The 20804-nt window shown below is 46.3% G+C and overlaps 1 protein-coding gene across 1 annotated transcript in view; it reads right to left on the reverse strand.

The window, feature by feature from the left end:
• Positions 1 to 2424: 2424 nt before the first annotated feature.
• PHF12 (PHD finger protein 12) overlaps positions 2425 to 20804 on the reverse strand; it is a 45903-nt gene continuing 27523 nt past the window's right edge. Inside the window, exons 6-15 of the mRNA XM_054008276.1 lie at positions 19923 to 20055; positions 19002 to 19166; positions 17514 to 17675; positions 14625 to 15438; positions 11558 to 11686; positions 9993 to 10136; positions 7553 to 7651; positions 6796 to 6878; positions 5126 to 5264; positions 2425 to 3590 (exon numbers count right to left, since the gene is read on the reverse strand). Of these exons, the coding sequence (XP_053864251.1) occupies positions 3256 to 3590; positions 5126 to 5264; positions 6796 to 6878; positions 7553 to 7651; positions 9993 to 10136; positions 11558 to 11686; positions 14625 to 15438; positions 17514 to 17675; positions 19002 to 19166; positions 19923 to 20055 (2203 nt within the window). The 3' untranslated portion in view covers positions 2425 to 3255. The remainder of the gene's footprint in view (positions 3591 to 5125; positions 5265 to 6795; positions 6879 to 7552; positions 7652 to 9992; positions 10137 to 11557; positions 11687 to 14624; positions 15439 to 17513; positions 17676 to 19001; positions 19167 to 19922; positions 20056 to 20804) is intronic.

Below are 20804 nucleotides of genomic sequence, written 5' to 3' on the forward strand. Positions count from 1 at the left end.
CATAAAGCTCTGTGTAAGCTCGAGAGCCGGTCTCTTGCACCAACAGAAGCTGGTCCAATAAAAGATATCACCTCGCCCACCTTGCCTCTCTAATATCCTGGGACTGACAAGGCTACAATACTATTGCTACATACACGAATTTACAATTAAAAGGTTAGTTAAAGAAACATTTTGATTGACCCAGTCCAAAAGCAGTTTCAGATTTTCAGTATGCAGAATTTTTCGAGATTGAAGTTTTGTCCTGATTTGGGATGGAAAATTGTTTTGAAATCTCAAATTTCCCCCCAGACAGGACAACCGTTCCCCAGCTTACCAAGGACGGTGTGTTTGTTTTCTTCAGCAACCCATGACTGCAGTGGGCATGGTGGAGGCTCAGCACCTTTGAAAAACTGATAAAGGGCTGCTGCAGAGGTGCCAATAAACAAACATGAACGGGTTCATGCTCCCAGCTGGCTTAGGGGCAGGGGCAGGGCCATTAGCTGTAGTGTCACTATTCCCCAATTACAGGTGCACAGACAGGTTTCAATAGGCTTAGAACCACCACTCACGTTCTGAACTGTAGGTTTATTTCATGGTTTTCTATCAGAGAGATGCTGATTACAGTCTGGTACCATCTCTGCTAGAGAACTAGGACCCCAGCTGTGGGACAAAAACCCAATATGAAAGAACTAAAGTAGCAGAGCAGGCAGGGGGGGAGGGGGGCTTTAAACGATTAGTTATCTAGCCCCATAGACGTGCATTTCACTTTACAGACCTAGGAACACAAAGTCCCAGCCCTCTATTCTCTGTATCCAAGACCCCAAAATTGTCCCCCAGCCCCTCCTAAGAAGTCATTTGGACGAACACCACCTATTCCTAATCATGCAGACCATGGCCACACAATAGCTCTGTGGCAGTGACAGGACTCACTCACGTGGAAGGTCTCCTGTGTGTGTAGGCACCGCTTGCTGGCAATGGAATGACACTAGAATCACACCCCCGGCAAACACTGGACTAGAGAAAACAGCTCAACTGCACCACTGGGCAGTACAAGCAGAGGGGGGTGAGCCCACGGAGGGAAGGAGTGTTTGCCTTCGGTTCCTGCATGCTGGGCTAGCAGAAGCCAGGAGCAGCACACGAAAGGGGTGCAAGCCAGTTCCAGGGGGGTTGTGGCCAGCCTCTAATGATTTAAGTGGGACAAATGGGGGCGGTAAAGGACAGAGGGCAGAAAATGCTGCTTCAGGGGGTCATTTGGACAGGTAGAAGGGGTGCATCCCATGGGTGTATATGCCAACCTCCCTCAGGAACATTCACCAGCTCCAGGAGAAGTTCCTCTGCTGGAGGCCTGTTTGGCTGAAATGGGGTTTGCCAAGCACTGAGATCAGCGGCTGGAGGGTACCAGAGCAAAGCATTACAGTATTAGCATTTACTTTACCACTCACCCCTGCCCCAGGTTATGGCTGAAGATGATTAAACAAACCCTCATCTCCCAGTACCAGAGGCTAAATTCATGCAGGGCTTTAAAACACTTTGCCCAGGACTACAAGAAACCCAAAGCCAACACATTAAAGGCTGCTGCCAAAATACCAGAACTCACTCAACACAGAGGTATGTTCCCCACGGCTAGTGATTAGCCAATCCAATCCGTCACAGGTCTCAGGAGGTGAGCACAGGTGTAGCCCTGAGCTACAAGTGAAGTCATGGCCCTGCAGCCTTCTCACTGGAGAACGCTCCCTTCACACCAGGCCTCACAACCTGCCCAAGGAGGAAAGTTCCCTGTCTGGAGAGGGCGAGAAGCTATCTGAGCCCCAAACTGCAGGTGGGAGGGGAAAAAAGAAGGGTGCAAGTGTGGTTCTCGCTCTGTTTTCAATAGTATTATGAGAGTTTATTAATACAGACTTAATGCCATTGGAACAGATCGCAAATCCTTCCGTCTTTGTACAAAAAGATTAGTATTTCCAGCTCAGAACATAGAGTATAAAACAGTAAAAATACAGCCGAGCGTGGCTCTAGGGCGGGAGAGCCAGGAGTGAAGGGGAAAGCTCCCGAATGGGAGCAGCTCCCGCCCTGTAATAGCTACAAACCTTGAGTGCCAACAGCGCGGGTCGCTGTGCCGCACGCCGCCCTAAGAACATACCCTGTCGGGGGGGAGGGAATGCACACCGCCAGGGCATGGCACTGATGTGGTCAAGTACAAAGGGGAGCCACAGGGGCCATCCCAGATACACCCTGTATTCAAACCTTCCATTCTTCAGAGCTCACTTTGTCCCCAGCCACCCCAATCCTGGAGGCCTGGGGCAGAGCAGGTGGAGAGGAGCAGACCAGGGCTGTTCCGGGGGCCCAGCCTGGAAGCCCTTCTCATAGAGGTTGGGTTTTGCCATGCGATGCTCTTGTAGATCCTTGCTTGTGTGTACAGAGTCAGGACAGACAGTCGAAAGCAGGAGGTGACGTATTTTGTTTTTTATATACAGAATACAGGAAAGTTTCTGTAAAGTCTAAAACATTACAATGACTATGTACATCGGAACTAGCTGTTCTGGAGGGCGGGGAGGTGGCAGAGAACAAAAAAGACAAACAGGTTTACGACAAACGATTTGCTACAATAGACAGTTTGAGGCAACGTCATACCACATGTAGCACTGTACACAGCTTTAAAACATTGAAAATGCCATCACGGATGTATTTACACAGAGTCCAATACTTTTCCTTCTTTGAAATAAAATAGGATGGACACCAGGAAAAGAACTCACTTCTCATTGCCCATAATACACAGTAGCTACTTGTAGTGCAACCATAGCAGGGAGGGTGGGGTAAAATAAGTGGGGGGAGGATAGCACTTCTTTACATTAAATAAAACAATGATATTGTATAGATTTGCTGTATGAAAACTGTATTTTTCTCTTTTAATATAAAACTATTGTCACTGGCACAAAATAGAACAAGTTTTTGATTATTTTACAACTGCATGGGACCGATCTGTCAGAGAGAGTCCAAGTCAGCCAGCACCCGCCCCTCCCCTTCCTCGCTCTGACACGTCCTCCTCTTGCTGCAGCTTTCCTTTTAAAATGAAATGTATAGTACAAATATATGTGCAAATGCCCCTAAAACTTGAGCAAAAGAAGAAAATAATTAAAAAAGTGAAACGTTCTTCATTTCATGCAAACGGCGTGTGAACAGTTTCTGGGCCGACAGAAAATCCCAACTTGGTTTGTACATTTTTGCATTGCAGGAGTCTAAGGACAGGGCTTTTCTTTCCCCACGGCTCTGCCTCAGCTCCTAGGGAACGGAGTTGGACCGCAGCACGGGCACCTGGTGGGGTTTCAGAGAGAGCTTTTCCTCCAAGTCCATCTCTTGTACTAAGGCAGCGTCCCCTTTGGGCTGTTTGGTTGCAAAGTCAGTGATGCTGAAGACAAACTGCAGGCAGCCCAGTTTGATGTAACTGCCGTGGTGGAGCAGGGCTGTTCCTTCCCACCCCGCTCCGCTGCCCCCTATTAAACTAGAGCTGCTGGCTTTGCAATTGCAGGGTTTCCGGCGTTGCCCTTGTGCCTGGGAATTCATCACGACTGCTTCTTCGTGCGGCTCCTCGTCCTCTTTTCTGCCTTTGTGGCATTCTGAAAAAGAAACGCAAATGAGAAACAGGCTGCAGCAAGTGTCCCATCCAGAGAGCATCACTCAAGCGCAGCAGCTTGTTTCTATACAACATGAAGTGCTGCAGTCACATGATCACCAGCCACTTCAGAGTGCGGCCAGCCCCTGGGTCAGTGCTGCAGAGAGCTGTATGTAGGCCCAGCTGTGGGAAGTGCACGCAGTCAGGTGGGCAGAGGTGGAGAATGATGCTTAGAGTGTAGCCCCACCCACAGGACCATTTGCTTCCAGGTCAGAGGCTGTGTTCCCTGTAAGCTGCGTGCTTGGGTGGCCACGCAGGAGAGATTCAAATGTCACCCAGCTGATTAGAGAGCACAGCTGGCAGAATGTGTTCAGGTGCCCTCCCCACACATTGCTCTGTCCTGAAGCTGCTCCCAGGACCCTCCTGGTGGCTGTGCAGAGCTGGGGAGTGGAGGGGGAGAGAGGCGGAGGGTGCTGTTAGGGTGTCCTCCTCCTCCTGTACCCCATCTCCGCAGAGCAGGGCAGAGGGGACAGCTTAGCTCAGGAGGACTGGGAGCTGCTGTGGTCTGAATGGGGAGTGGCGGAGTGCCTTTCTTAAAGAGACAGTGCAGTTTCTGAGATTTCCCCAGCAGCCAGCTCACACAGTCTCTCTCTCTCTCGCGCACACACCCCTCCTCCCCACGTACCCCCTCTCTGCAGAGCGGGGGAGGGGAGACAACAGGGCTCAGAGTCAGTCAGGACAGAGCAGGAGAGCTTTCAGTGAGTGTCTTAAAGAGAGCACACAGCTTTCCCCATCAGCCAGCGCGTGTACACACACACACACACACACACACACACACACACACACACACACACACACAGAGTTATTACTACTTGGTACTTCCTGCAGTGCACGTATAGTCTCTGTAATTGTATTCTTTCTAAGTGTGTTATTTTAGTGTTCTGACTGGTCTGTGCATTTCATAATTTTTATTTCTCTTACACTTAAATTTAATTCTTTGAGTAGTGAGTTCTAAAACGCCTAACCTGTCCTGGCTGGAGTAATTATCCCTATGGTAACTTTAAATAAATAAATAAATACTTTATATAAATAAATAAATAAATAAAAATTATAGACAGATTTTTTTTGTTTCTACTGGTGGCGCACATCTGCGCACCCCTTGGTGCACATACCAAAATTTATTCTGTACATGGATGGAAAAAGTTAGAGGGAACATTGGTCAGAGGCAAATCTACGGAGACCATGATTCCAGCTCGGAACTGATGGCTTTCAGGAGAGGCCCTTAAGTCAGAATTAACTCTAATTAGAGGAAGCAGGAATTTGCAGTTCAAAGCACTCGCTGCCCAAGCAGCTGGGCTCAGAGAGGAGAGTTATACTGTGTGTGCTGAGCAAGTCTGGGCTTTGGTGAGACCCCTTCCTTCTGCACTCAGTCCTTCACCACCAACTGGAGTTTTCACTCCCCCCACTGCTGGCTCCTCTGGCAGCACGAGGGCAGGGCCCGGCCCCTCCCTGTCGGGAACACGTTCCTCCAAGACTTACTGATCACACTCTGCACTTTGGCAACAATGCTGCTGGGAGGAATGGGCGTGGTCTTCTCCGAGAAGTCACATGAATACAGAACATTGTCCACAGTCGTCCCATGCTCACTGTAGTTCAACAGCTCGTAATGTTTTGTATTCTAGGAAGGAAGAGACACTTAACATGTAACCCAGGCAACACTGAATGGGACAGAAAGCCCAAAGACCCCATTCTGTACTGAGTTCCTGCTTCCCATCAGTGCAATGCTCAGACGGAGGGACCTACCGAGCTAAACAGGCCGTTTCAGGCAGTGGCAAGTCAGACTTCATGGAATCTGGCTGCATGCATGTTACCCAGAATGCTCTGCATGCATGTTACCCAGAATGCTCTGCATGCTGATCTTGCACAGAATGCAGAACAAGCAAATGAAAACTGCTCACACAATTATGGCTCATCAACCCTCTGAAAGAGATTCATATAGTTGGGAACATGCTTTACTGCACAGGACCCAATTCCCCACCTGCTAATTCTCTGACAGACCCTCACACATTAGCCACTGTGTGCTGCTCACCACACTGCCAAGGGGTCTGACCAGAAAGGAGCGTCTGCTAGTGAACACTTCGTTCCCAAACCACGGAGCACATTCACTGTGCTGGAGAAACAGCAGGCCTCAGCCCTCCCTGCACAGGGGGTCATCAGCACAGCTGTGAGCACTAATGCCAGCCACAAGGCACTGCCCCAGAGATTAAACACGCTGCCTCCAGTGTGTCTAGAGACACTCAGGTATGAGTGAGTCCCTGACCCCAGCAGAGTACCCAGCCCGACAGCGGGGGAAGAAGAGTGACATGACACGAGAAGGAAGCCATGCGGACTGATCAGATCTTGTCAGGGTGGGGTAGGATCAAGTTATGAAATTGCTATTACATTAAAAGTACAATGTTTTGTTAGCTAAGTTTTAGTCCATGTAATGTGGGCTAACAGGGATAGCTCAGTCATTGTGAACGGGGAATTATCCGCCCCTCGGGTGTTTCTGGTGGGCTCCTGCAAGGATCTGCTCTTGGCCCAACATTATTCTGTCACTTTAGCAATGGTTTGGAAGAAAAGGTCCACAGACGATGAAATCGCTGTAGTAGTAAATAATGACTGGGACATGTCAAATCTAGAGCGCAAGGCAGGCTCATCTGAACAGGGGGTGTAACACAGCCAAAGGCAAAGTCCTACATCTGGGGACAGAGAACGCAGGCCTCACGTAGAGGACAGGGAACGATTTCGGAACACAGTGACTCTGAAGAGGACTTGGCTGAACAGTGTGACCGGTGGCTAAGAGGGCTCAAGGGATTCTTGGATGTAGAAGCATAGACGTATACGGAGGAGTAGGGAGGTGTTCCCACTGTATGTGGCAATAGTGAGACCACTATTGGCCTAGTGTATCCAGTTCTGATGTCCACGCTTCAAAAATGATGTTGACACTGAAAACAGATTAAGGACGTGCAGAGACTCAGACCAGAGTTTGCCCCGAGGCAACTTGTCAGCAGAACTCTGTCTCAGAAAGAGGGTTACCAGTAAATGCTGACCCCACCTTAACTCTTATACAAGCCTGGCTCTCACTCTGCAGCCCACAAAGGAGCTCCACCCAGCTGCCTTCATCTCCAACTCTGAGCAAGTGGCAAAGCAAAGGCCCAGGCACTCACCTCATCGTAGAATATGCAGGCATGTTTGCCAGACACATAGTTACAGTGACCGTAGCTTGTAAGGCACACATCCATGTCAGCTCCTGCAACGGACGGGAAGACAAAATACGGGCTCAAGTCAATTGAATTCAGAAAAGCTGGCCCAGGCAGCACAGAGCGAGAGAATGAAATGTCAGGGGGCTTGGTGAACAGTGCTGAGATAAGCCACAGAACAAAGTTTCTGCAGGGAAACTTCCCCCCTGTAAGATTAAGCAGGGAAAGGTGGAAAACCATTTCAGCATTATTGTGCCCTTCCAGTGTGCTAGGGGCTCCAGGCTGAGGCAAGAGTGGTAAATGCCCAAAAAGATCATTAATCTCCCTTCTTAGCAGTTACCAGTTAGAAACCGACTCTGGGAGCCTAGGAAAGTTGTGACTTTTTAATGGCAAATCTCAGACTATGTGGTATCAAGAGTTAATACTCCCACCCTAAAACAATGGCTATCAAATCTGGGCTACAGGCACCTAACCATGCCAGTCACATGGTGTCCTGCCATCTAAGTGAGCTTTCTTGCACATGTTGCCTGATAATACACAAGAGGAACAGAATGCCAAAATCCCAGGATAAAATGACTGGCCCCAACATGGCATTCTCCAAAGAGCTGCATTCACTTCTACTGGGTGACTTTAGTGCATTATGGCTTGGATTGTCTATGTGCAAACAAACAAACAAATGGAAAGTGATTTTTTCATTGTGATTGTGCAAGGAGACGGCACTGACCTGTCCCGATGTAGAGGGTTCTGTAGCACATGTTCACTGCACTTCCTGTACCCATCAGGGGATAGAACACTGCCCGGGCTTGCACTTCCTTTCTTTGCACTGGAAGACAAAAGGGAGATCTGAACACTACGGAATATATTGCCTACAGTAATATCAAGTTACTGGGTTTAAGTATTCCCCCTGCTGGGCTGTTTGGGGCTCACGCAACTTCAATCAACTTGAAATCTGGACAAAATCAGAAATAGTTTCAGCTCTTACCCCCGACCAATTGTTGTGGTTTTACAGTCACATCTTTCTACTCCCCCACTGCTATGTGAAAGACCCGCACAAGCCACGTGACTATACAGGGGAAATGACACTGGGCACAGACAAAAGGAAACTAACTGGGAAGAGACTATTTCTCCTCTCTCATCTCTTCCAGTTCCAGGACAGTGAAGTGCTAAAGCCCACGTCTTCTGAATTGTTGTCCTCCAGTCCCTTTAAGATGGTGCCCCTTTAAACTGAATTTGGAGCTAGCGAAAGCTGCCAAGTCGACAGCTCTAGAGACAGAGCTGCTAGTTAGCCCCTGAGAAAAGCACAGGCAGATGCAGAACAAGCTTCCACGGATCAATTTCAAATTCCTACAGCTGGAAGGGCGGGGGCGGATTCCCTCTTCAACTAGTTTAATCTTAGTTGAGTCTCCACAGCACAGTCAATCCTGGACCCTCCTCCTACCGAGGCTGCCGACAAAGAACCAGCGGTTACATGGACACAGAGCTCACATCCCAATTGCACCTGGAACAGGCAGACCACCATCTTGTTTCACGTAAGGGTCACTCACCTAGCAGTCCAATGGCAACCTGGTCTAGGTTTGAATGGTTCCGTACCTGGACCTAAACCCCCCATGTCCTCTTCCTGTCCATGCAAACACACATGCAGCCTAACCTAACTCCCCCCCACATGCATCTCCAGGACAGTTTCACATCAAGAACAGATGTGAAACGGACGAAGCATGCAGATTACAAACTGAGTAAAGAGCGTCAAAAACCAAACATTTAGAATCGGTGTCTGGAATTCACCACTGCTGTCAAGAACACTCTCCGTGGGATTACGTGGAGCCTTCAGCATGGAACATGCCAAAAAGCTCCACTGTTCCCAACACGTCATTTCTACATTTGGCTGCTCTGCTTAGTACAGATCAGCCAGCGGGGCTTGTCTCAGAAGTTTTGTCTCAAGTGTGCCATCAACAAACAAAATAAAAGTCAAAATTAGCACAGGGGGAAGTCTGATGGGTCAAAAAGACAAAGCAGGTAGGGAACACAGCCATGGATCTCCCCTAGGATAGTCTGTGCCAATGATCTGAGATTCAGTTCTACAAGTGTCTGCTGGCCACATTATTTAATCCCAGTGCTGGCCCTGTGCAGTCCCACAGCTGCCTCTAGCTCCAGAAGTGTTAGAAGACAGACACAGTTACTGATAGACATTCAGAATCTGTGCTGCAATGCCACAGCCTGAAATGACCAGGTGAGCTGAGACAAGGACAAATCAAGTTTGTGATACAGCCAATGGGGCACTACCACAGATCTCACCTCTGTCCCTCTTGTACCCCACCCCCCCGTAGGCCTAGACCAACTGAGAGCAGGACACGGCTCCCACAGGACAACTCTTCTTTACTCCTGAAGGTAAATGGACACGGTTCAGGGAATTGATACTTCTTCCTAACAGCTGATAACCCTAACAGCGGACTAGGAAGCTGCATACCTGACACAGCTCTAAGGATCAGTGACATTAATGACCATAACAAGGAAAGCAGAACCCTGACCTCAGGCCCTGACAGATTTTATAAGTAAAGGAGGTAACCGTTTCCAACTATTTAGTGTTAGAACATATCTGCAATTTTAGCTCTGCGGTTCCCAATTTGGATTGAAGAAATCCATGGATTTTAAAATGTAACACCCTCACTGTATGCCCCAGTTTTTGCAGCTCACGTTTAGGTTTCTCTTTCAAGCCCACAAACCAGTTTTCTCCAGCTCCAAAAAGAAGGCAGCAGGATTTCAAACACACTTGTTCATTTGCTTCCCAGATCCCCGAGCCTCTTGCAAACATGCCAGAGAAGGCAGCTGGGCCTTTCCCTTCCTCGCTAGCTCAGACTGGTGCACCTTGGCCCAACACCACAATAACAGAACCAGAACATCCATGGCTGCAAGTTGCTGTGATGCAGCAGGGAGAGAGCAAGCTCCTTTTCCTACCACGTTTGCCAAAAGCTCAACAAGGGGAAGTGGAGGAACATTTCTGATCAAAGAGTATCCGGAGAGGAGGGGCAAGAGGAAGGAAGGAGAGGAAATGGGGGTCTCCCAAATACCAGAAAAGAGAGAATCTCTCTGGATGACAGTCTGATGGCATGGTCTGCTGAGAAAAACCACAGCTCAATGCAAAGTGCCTATTCTAGGGCTGCTCTTACCTTCAATGTGATTTGCCAAAGGAGACGACTGATGGGAACTGACACTGCTCACTACAGATTGAACTTTGGAAGGAAAGAGCTGCTGTATTCTCTGCAAGGCCAGAAACTTGATTAGCTTCTCATCCAGCATATTTATCTCAATCTCTGTTAATAAATAAAAAGCAATTAGTAAATTATTCCCGGAGAGGGCGTCATTCGATCTGCTGTGGGCTTAACTGTCCTGCTCCTAAATTTTGCCATTTGCTTCTGTAAGCAGCAACTCTGTCAGGAAAAACTCGGCAGCCTCAGGAGTCTAAAGTGCAGGTGCTCTATTACTTTCTAAATACATTCTCTTTCCTAGCAGCATGTCTGGACAGCAAGACTTGTCCTCTTGGAGAGCTGCAGTCTAGACAGGAAAGGGACATTTGCGTTTTTCTGGCTAGGAAAAAGCTGAAGACTCTACAGGTGGGCAGAGACACAGAAAGGCCATGTGTATTTCAGGCTCTTTTGGGCAGCAGGGATGGGGCGTGCTTCTTGTGAGACTCAAATTTACAACCCGGTTGGAAAAAAGCTTGACTAGGTCTATCCCAGAGATAAATGACAACTCCTTAGGTGCGGTATACTCTCATTTTCAGGGTCACAGTCTTTCATGGCAGGTTCAACTTAAAATTGTTCAGAAAGAGGGGGAATTTGGACAGATCTCTATTTGTGTAAAAAGTAAATCTCAAAACAGATCACTGTTGCCGATACTGACCAGCAAGGACGACAGTTACTCAGGCCCTGCAAAGATCTGCATTGGGCTCGTGAACAAGTTAGTTCACCTCCTGCAAGAGCCGTCGCAATGTCAATGTCACTGGTAAAAGAGCGAGCAAAGGAAGCAGAGCCATGCTGGCTAGTGCGAGTCCCGTTGCGAACACAGGAGGCCAAGACAAACAGCCAGGGTTTTGCCAAAGGAAAGAGGGTCAAAATGGCAGTGCAAGAAAGGCTGTAGAGAAGGGTCACAAGCAACAGACGGAGAATGAAGTTGAGAACTGTACAGCAGTCCTCTGGATTCTCAGTAAGTCACCCTGAGGAGAGTCCGGGTTTCCTGCTATCCCACTGACAAAAGGAGAGGAAGATGTACCAGTCTCTGGGACAAAGGCAGAAAACGTAGCTGTAGAAAGATGTAATTGAAGGCAAACCCATAACAATACTGCAGCCCAAAGAATACGCAATCGCTAGCCTCCGAAAAGGTGAGGGAAGTGTCCTTGGATCACAGCTAAAATCATGACATGGCCGAGCTGGTGATCTGTAGCACATGAATTCCACCGAGCAACAGGTCTGGACACCAACATTCTGGACAGACACCCCCAAAGCTTACGAGGGTAAACACTCCAAGTACTAAGGTGTGAAAGTGAATAAGACCCACGATTTTGACAGGGATGGGGCACTCCCTTGTTCACCCAGGGTAATACATATCCACACCCCAGCCCCCTTTACCGAAGTCACTCTCCCCTTTAGCAGCGTATTTAAGGAAAGGAACATTTCCCTCTCGGCTAGTATACACAGCCACTCTGGACCGAGATAAAGAATCAGAGACTACTCACCACTGTTGCCATCCATTAATGCTTTCACAGAGCTGGTGAGGTCCAACATAGCTGCAGAGTTTGAAGTGAAAGATGAGGGGACAGTTAAAGAGCTTCCTATGGATACGGTGCTGGGACTGACCTTACCATCTAGAGAGACGGGGAGAGAAGAGAAGTGTCAAGATGCACAGTCACCTCTGAGCTACTGATGAGCCCTCAACTCATACTTCTGATTTACAAACTGCACAGAATGGCTCGTTTTGCTAGTAGCCATGCTTTGAAAAGAGAAGTAACTCTTTTCACAACCAGTAATCCATGCCTCCTGAAAGGGGCTCTGAATAGCACCACACCTTTTCCCAGAGCAGTTCTAGCTGGCAGAACTGAGTTCCATTTCCATGGGCTCCTGCACCTCTACCATATGCTGAAGGGAAGTCACGTTATCCTGGAAGTACGACCTGTGGAGCAGAGCTGTAAGGTGTTTGGGGGACAGCCTGAAACCCAAATCTCACTGGACCCAGAGGGGAGAAATCTTGGGAGCAGTTTTTCTGTGTTGGGTTTTATACTTTTGCAGAATTTTGGATAAGAAACGTTTTGTTAACCAGAAACAAAATGAATGTTTCTGTAACTTGTTTTGGAGATCTGCTACTGCCAACACAAGTGCCATATGTACTGTGGAAGTCTGAAAGCTCTTTCCTGGGTGGTGAGAATGTAACAGAGAAGCAATGTGCATACATGTGACTTTAGCTCATTCACAAACTGCAATCCTACTGCTTAAAATAGTGTGACATTTGTGAAATGTCTGCTTCAGAACTACATAGCAGTGAAGGAAATTACGCTCCCATGCCTCAGATACCCAAATCCCCTGCCTCCCCCGATAATCTATTTAGAATTAGATGAGAAATACTAACGGCGTTTAAAAGGGATATTACTTTTTCCTTACCTAGATTCCCATAACCTTCCGTTACTAGAACCAAGAATTAAAATCTAATTTATTTTTCACTTCCAATGTCAGTTTCTCTTTAGTTTAGGCTCGTTCACTTGTTCTCTAACACAATGCAGCATGAGTTGAATAGCAAATACTGGAGGGGAAACCTACATTTCACCAACACTTGTTATCATAGGATTTTTTTAATTTTACAGAAGTTCTCTTGGAAGCTGAGTGGGGCTTTGGTTTGCATTTTATAAAATCTAAAGTTTGGGCCCAAACTGACCTGACAGCATCCCTTTAAGAAGCATTTTCAGGATTATCCATGCTTTGCCAGACTCTTAGAAGCTTGAACATAATGTTTCCCCTAATCAATATGGTCCCTTTTCCACTTGGTAAAATTTCCCTCCTCCCCATCCCCGTACTTCCAGCTGAAGCAACAGCCAAGCCAGCAGCTGTGTGTTTGCTTTCTCCTTTGTGCACCAGTGTGGTTGAGATAGTCAGCAGCCATGGGCATAGATTTTACATTAATGCTGCTTCAGAGGAAAATCTGTCAGTCACTCATACCAGAGATTTTTAAGATAATACTCAAGCCAGCTAAGCGCTCGCTCTCCCCACTGTGTGTACTGTTTGGATGCTCACTAGCTCCAAAAAAATAATTCATTTATTTTTAAGTGCCCTGAAAGCACTTTAACAAACCAAACTTATGTGGGTATCTCTCAATCACTTCCCTGCTGCTACGGAGGGCTCAGCCACTGGTGCACCTCAGCCCCTCCTATTCTCTGTCTGGGGCTGTAATACTTGGCTCTCATTTCGGTTGCTGGGTTTAGTGTGCAGGTGCTGGGTGGCTTGTGACACCGAGAAGGTCAGACTAGATGATCCGGTGGTCCTTCTGGCCTTAAACTTGGACTCTGAACTCAACCCTCCCCACAGAGCTGTACTGGAAACACCGCCACCTCTACAATTTGCATTGTGACTGTTACATGTCCTTAATGGCCTCTTTGCAGTTGCACATGGCTTTTTGAATCTTTATGTTGAACAATGGCCTTTTCTGGGCTTAAACGAATGTGAAGGTGTTGGTTTATTTGTTTTGAAGCTTGAGGAAAACCGATTCAGCTGTTTCTCTGTACAAGAAAATATCCCATTCCTCAATTATAAAAAATTGCAAGTTTTCTGAACAGCTTTACCATTCAAAAAGAAGATTCACTATTTGCATGGCCATAATGCGTCTGAATATCTTTGAATTAATTTTTTATGTTATCTGGTCCTAAGGAATCCATTTTAGTACGTTTGTTAGCATCCACAGTATTGTACATTTCTTTTTCAATTAGCAGCACAGACATTACTGGTGCAATTCGGGGTGGAGGCTGTTAACCACACAGCTCACTGAACAGCATGTATTATGCCAGCAAACTTTCACTATTAGTGTTGTAAACTTTAACACTAGGTTTATATCAAATATAAACAGAATTGTCCTATGAATAACTTTCATGATTTGGGTATACATCCAGAAGGACAAAGTTACAAGACACTAAACACATCGAAGGTTGTGCAAAAAGCAGACAGAAGACTATTGTAATTCATAAGAACCAGGGTGGAGCTGAGGTTGTACATGAAATCTTAACTGTGGCATTTCCTGACTAACCCTTGGGATTTGGGGGGGGGGTTGTATACAGTCTTTGCAAACAAATGAACGGGGTCACACATTATGATCTTCACAGCCTTGAGTGCTTGCTTCCACCAGGAAATTAAAGCAGAGATTTGAAGTAATCCATTTGGAAACTCCAGCAATCTTCTTAAAGCAAATGTACTGTTACAGTTGTCAAAATAGCAACTGTGACAGCAACACAGCAACTGAACAGTTTAAATGACAGTACGTTTCCGGAATTTCCAGTTCCTTCTGAAGCCCTGATGGATCAACAGTTTCAGAAAGCAGCACAGTGCTCTCCCTCTTTAGAGACGCATTCAACTCGCAACATCTAGCACAGGGCCCAATTTCTGTTTCAGGTCCTGTGGGCAACCCTAACCCTAACTCTTTCCATGGTGCCATGTCTGCGGCAAGCCTCGCTTCTTGCAGTTACTATACTTCATGCTCTGAAAGAAAGATTTTTAAACACTCACTTCCCAGCTGGAAGGCCCAGATCTCCCCCATCAGATGCTCACCTGAAGGTGGTGCTGGTGAACAGAATCTGTGTGTGGATCCGATGGCAGAGATCCCATCTCCCGTTGCCTGTGGAGGAGTAAGAGCCCTTGTGGCAGTCAAAGGGGAACCAATTGATCGCAATTCTGCTGTCAGCGGGGGGCCTATCTGCGTCTGGACATTCTTTCTTTGCAAAGTGCTGGTGGTCTCTAGGCTGGAACAAGAGCTTGGTATGGAAGCAGGCATACTTGTGACTGGCACAGAACCCCTTTGTGCACAAGAAACGGGTCCTGCTATGTTCTCAGTCTTCACAACAGTTCCAACTGTGTGATTCAGAAGTCCACAAGCTGCTGGGGGAGTGAGAGGCCTAGCCCACGTTTGCCGATGAGACAGCCCAGGTATTGCATTACCTGGGCCAATTAGCCTCTGAGAATCAGTCAAATGTGCCGAAGGTTCAGAGGAAACACCATACAAATGAGGACCATTTACTTTAACTTCAGAGGCTGTTGGCCCATTAGAAGTCCCGCAAGAAGATACTTTCTTTGACTTATCCATACAAGAGCTGCAATTGACATCTTCCTGTGGTAAAGACTGCTGGGATTGAGAAGAGCTCAAGGAATTCTGGGTGGTAATCCCTGAGGTGCACGACACAGAATAAAGGGAAGGTGTGAGTGCCTTGTCAGCTGCCTGGTAAGGGTTGGTGATCGAGCCGTCTGCCACAATAACAGGCTTAATATCAGCCTTCTCTGTCTGTTCAGAGTCCCAAAGCGAAGGCATCTGCTTAGCAGATAAATGTCTCAAAATGCTGCACTGGAGCGCAACAACACTACAGAGCCACTGAAAACAGAAAGAAAACGTAGGTAAGTGTCACAGGCTGGTCACTCACGCAGCATGCCCGCTTCAGCCACCCAAACAAGCAGGACACTTTACCCGGCATCGCTCTGCCTGCTCCTGGAAAGGCAGTTCACCACCACAGCAAGACAACTTAATATAGATATATTATGGAGCCATGGTAGCTGTTCCGATACAAATGCAATACAAATCAGGTGGTTACAAGCACTATACCTCTGTCATAGGACTTACATTTATTCCATAATATATATCAATCACGTTGGTACTCAAGAGAAACAGTTTGCCCAAATCCAAGCTAGTTACAGTGAGAGTCTGCCTTATGCCCAAAATTCCACCTTCATCTTGCTACAAGATTCAAACAGATTCCACTTTAACACACTACTTACTGGTCTTTCTATAAAATGGGTTTCTCTCAATCTTAGAGTGCATCCAGCCAAATGACTGTAGAGAAAGCTGGAACAGACTGCAGAAATACTTTGGCTTCCTGTACAGAAGCTTTTTTAGGGACAGAGCAGAGAACCTATCTGAACAATGAGGATTGGGGGAGGATTCCTTCAAGGCATCCAAAGGCAGCGTGCTGACATGACCAGCTTGGAAGGCACTTTCTGAACAAGGATGGGTATTGGCCTAAGGCATGTCACCATGCATCCTTCACTTCCAGAACAGAATGGAGTCCCTACATTAGACACACATACACAGAGGCAGCAATTGCCTTCCACTGAAGTTTACCCCACCTCACACTGTGGGACCAGCTCATCTTGTCAGTCTTGTAACAGACGACAGAGTGGCTTACAGCGTAGACCGCTATTTGCAAGGGGATTTGTGGCTTACAATACTGTAACCCAGCAAGAGAACTCATAGGAGGTATAACATTTAGATTTGACTTTAAAAATATGCCCATACAAAGCTTCCGAGTGTCCTCACATTAGTCTTACAAAAGCCACCCAGCAACATGAATGTTAACATACAAGTTGGTTAATGCCACCAGCCTTACACAACCAAATGGAGAAAGCAATTTCCCTCTGCCAGATGACTGACAAATAAATAAATAAATAAATAAATAATATATGAATATATACCCATCTCACAACTGGAAGGGACCTCGAAAGGTCATCGAGTCCAGCCCCCTGCCTTCACTAGCAGGACCAAGTACTGATTTTGCCCCAGATCCCTAGGTGGCCCCCTCAAGGATTGAACTCACAACCCTGGGTTTAGCAGGCCAATGCTCAAACCACTGAGCTGTCCCTCCCCCCAATCGGCCTGCTAAATCCAGGGTTGTGAGTTCAATCCTTGAGAGGGCCACTAAGGGATCTGAGGCAAAATCAGTACTTGGTCCTGCTAGTGAAGGCAGGGGGCTGGACTCGATGACCCTTCAGGGTCCCTTCTAATTCTAGGAGATAGGTATATCTCCATATATTTTAATTTAATGACAAAAAATTTAAACACTCAAACCACACCAAGCATTATACCCTCCTCACTCTCCCCCAGCCTCTGTCAGAAACAGCCTTCTCTCTGTGCATGGGAGGTGTGACGATGAGAGGAACTTGCATGATATAGGTATCCACCATCAGCTGATGAGTTGTAGGTCACAGACACCAGTCTGGGCACAATGGACTTGAACGTTGGTACTCTGACCATCCAGTAGCTATACTAAGGAGGATTGGCTGGAGCTGGGAGACATTTCCCCCAGCTTGTCGGTAGGGGGCTGGGATTTGAAGAGTGGAAAGGTGCCAGCAGCAGAACAAAGGAACCTGGTGGTGGGGCAAAGACTGTACCCTAGGAGTGTGCCTAGGAGGTGCTGAGATAAGAACACTGCATGGGCTCCATTCAGACTTGAGGCTTAACACACAATCCAGCAGCTGGATCCCCTCACAGCTGTCTGGGGAGTGGACAAAAGGAAGCGTTCAACGAGAGCTGTGACAGGTCATGGGAGGAGAGAGAAGAAACAGTCACCACTGCACATATGTTCTAGACTTGCTATTCAGAAAGATACTTTGATCATATCTAACTGAAATGCACAGCAAAGAAGCTATAGAGCCAAAACATTTGCCATCGTTTACCTCTTGTTGTTCTGACTGGCTGGCTAAGTGCTCAGAATTCAAAAGGTGCTTCTGTGAGGATTCCTCAGGGACCCCATTACAGATGAGCTCACCATCCCGAATTGCTGCAGGTGCAAGTAAGGGGGGTGGAAACCGGTATTGAGATTTTATCGCATCAGGAACCTGAATTGTCAGGAGGGAAGAGGAGACATTAGATAATTACAGGTGCGTTCCATTAAAGTATAGTCATTCTTAACAAGTATTATCCAAATTTACTACTGGCCGATGGTTTCCAGGCCAAAGAAACCAGAGATTGTGCCAACACCAGTCAGCACTGTGGCAGAGTAGAATACGAAAAGGGGACATCAGAAGATAGGAAAGTTTCAGGACTATGTGCAGACTTGGTTTAAGTTGACACAACTCTGCTGAAGTCAATGGAATTTCCCCATGCTTATACCAGATCTGGACTTGAGTCCTTAGTGTATTGGCTGTAGCATGAATGCATCCATTCAAACAAAATAAAAAGAGCGGGGGAAATACATTTATTTAGAATCAAATGCCCATTATATTGAGTTATTCTTCCTCATTTAGATTGGGTGAGGTATTTTGCTGACAAATTAGAACACGTGAAGCAGCACTGGTTCTTCTGACTTCAGCACCTGCTACAGAAGAAGTTCCTCCATATCTCTACTCTGCTTTAGAAGTTAGCCACCTCAAACACTGCAGAAGAAAACCGAAGCCTGGATCCCATGCTTGGCAGGTTAAAGAACTTTTCAGTTTCTCTAAATTAGTACATGACAAAAAGCAATGCTTTCAACTGTGGGGCTCTGAGCCACACATTTAATAGGATACCCTCTGCCCTGGCAGCTTTGAGTCCATTAATCCTTCATCCATCCCCCATAGACTGATAAGTATCTAGTCTTAGCCTGGAGGTTCTAGTAAAGATTCCCTCCCATTTTGTTTTATCTTCCCAACTTGTTCCAAAAGTGTATTTACATTTACTACTCAAAGGAGTTTAATTTAGAAACCTTACTAACTTTAAATTGTAGACCTGCTGTGATTGCAGAAAAATATTTACACATTCTAGAGCACATAAAAACAGGATGGTTTGCATGGTGTATGCTTGCTTTCGTCTCATATACAAATAAGTAATATAGGGAGCTCTTAGTAACTTAAAAACCTTCCAATTTTGAAGCATGAGTGCCACTCACTAGAAAGGCAACAGCATTTCTTAAAGTTGCATTTGAAAGGTGTGTAGTTGCCATCAAGTGGCAAAACTGTGTAATGCTACTTCATTGGTAGGCTGGATAGCTAAATGTAGCTACTGGAAAGCAGCAGTACTCCACTCCCAAGTTTGAGTTCAGGTGCTATCGTCACTTCTTCCTAGCCCTGCTAGGGACATACCAAAGACTAGAGACTTGATAATCCAGCACACGCCTGTTACATGCCTTTTTATTATGCTAAAACATGTAAGCAAGGTTCTCCAGAACGTTTCCTGTTTTCACTTACCTTCAAACCTCTTCTCTTCACTGACTGAACAACTCTGCGGTTGGGAGGGTGTTTCTTGTGGATTCGGTTCAGGAAATCCACCTTGACAACATGCTGAGATATGGTGTCTTGGAACCGATCAAAAACCCGGCACCGATTGCTCAGGGTCATGTTCTTCTGGTTCAGCTGGAAGAGCAGATATAATACTGGCATAGTTAGGATGACCGATCCCAATACCTGTTCCAAACAATAGCTGCCTCTTTCACAGTCAGTTAGTACTGTACCACCAATACCATCAGCTCAGCTTTAGTGCTCTATGTTTATGAATCAAAAAATATAAAGTTGTTTCTGCTAGAGGGTACAACTCTATAAAGTCGAAAGATAAAATCTTTCAGTGGCCCAATAAGTTAATGTCTGCTTGTGTAATCTCACAAGCAGTCAATCTCCTGATACATGTATTTAGATACCAGCCATCAGTATAATGAATATTTGACTATAAAGTAGTCCCCACCAACTTGAAGCAGAGGGAACAGAGAGCTGATTCACACAAGGAACTCCTTATTCAGAAAAGGGTAGGGTTTTGGGGGGATATAGTTCTAGACTTTGGTATGAAGAAGCTGAAAGTTATTTCTCTGTAGCTCTCATCTACTGCTTTCCTTCTGTCTCAGAGGTTGTCAACTTGATCACATTTGTCTGAAAATCAAGCTTTTCAGAGTCACAAACACCAATTACTAAAGCAAGGAAAATTAGCAAAATCAATATTCTACTTTTTCAGTGTGTTTACTTTGTGTATAGTCAGTTTATTGCTTGTTGAAAACATCCTTAGAAATACCAATGCAGGAGCAATAAACTCTAAAAGTTTGAGGTTTTTTTAAATTAGTCCATTAATAAAATTGAATCTGACCACGTCCTTTTAACATCCATTTACTGTTATAAACTTACCACCACGTGTTCAATATGATTTGGACACATCCATCTGCCCAGGGGCATGGCAGTAAGAGGGGGCTCAAGACAATCCATGTGGAACAGGAGGGGGCAGTAATCACACTGAATAAGAGGTGCCACTCTGCAACTCCTGCAAAGAAACAGGGAAACAGCTGCTATTTTTAGTATTTCCTAGAAAACCAAAATTAATGTTGCTCACCACCTTCTTATGCTACAAGTGGGAGGGGAGGGATCACTTGTAGCCAATAATTAGAAAGACCAAAGTAGCCCCAGTGTCACAATTTATGTAACCTAATAAAGTTACTGTAGCTCTCATCCTTCCTTTCCCCTGCATTATTTGTTGCTGTTGTCTAAAATTAGGCAACAATGGTGTAATTCGATCTGTGTGGAGTCCTAGTGGACTGAAGTCAAATGGGCACAAAGATCTGCCCATGCAGATCCAAGTGCAGGATGGGGGTCTTGGATTGTAAAATCCTTCGGGTAGGACTGGAGCAGTGTCCTTTGTTCCCCATGCACTCCATAGAAGTTCTGAACACGCTGCTCTCATTCACTACTGCTTTGGCCAGTAAGCTCATTACCAAGGAAACTCATGGACGCTAAGAGCAACCTCCAGGGAGTTCAGTTATTCCCAATTACTCCACTCCTCAGAGAGGTACAGTCTTTTGCAATGGGAACTTTTACTTCAGAGAGACGGAAGAGGTCATAAAAAACTGGACATGAGAGGGGTTCTTTCAAATACGCTTGTTCTTCCCAGCCACACACAATTCATTTAATGAAGCCATCAGCCATCTCGTAGGTTTCTTTTTTTAAAGCTTACTTGAAGCTCCTCCTCTCTTCCGACAGCTCACTTAGAGTGAAAGACAACACTAAGCATAGCTG

This window comes from Malaclemys terrapin, chromosome 18 (assembly GCF_027887155.1).
Source record: "Malaclemys terrapin pileata isolate rMalTer1 chromosome 18, rMalTer1.hap1, whole genome shotgun sequence".
NCBI lineage: Eukaryota > Metazoa > Chordata > Testudines > Emydidae > Malaclemys > Malaclemys terrapin.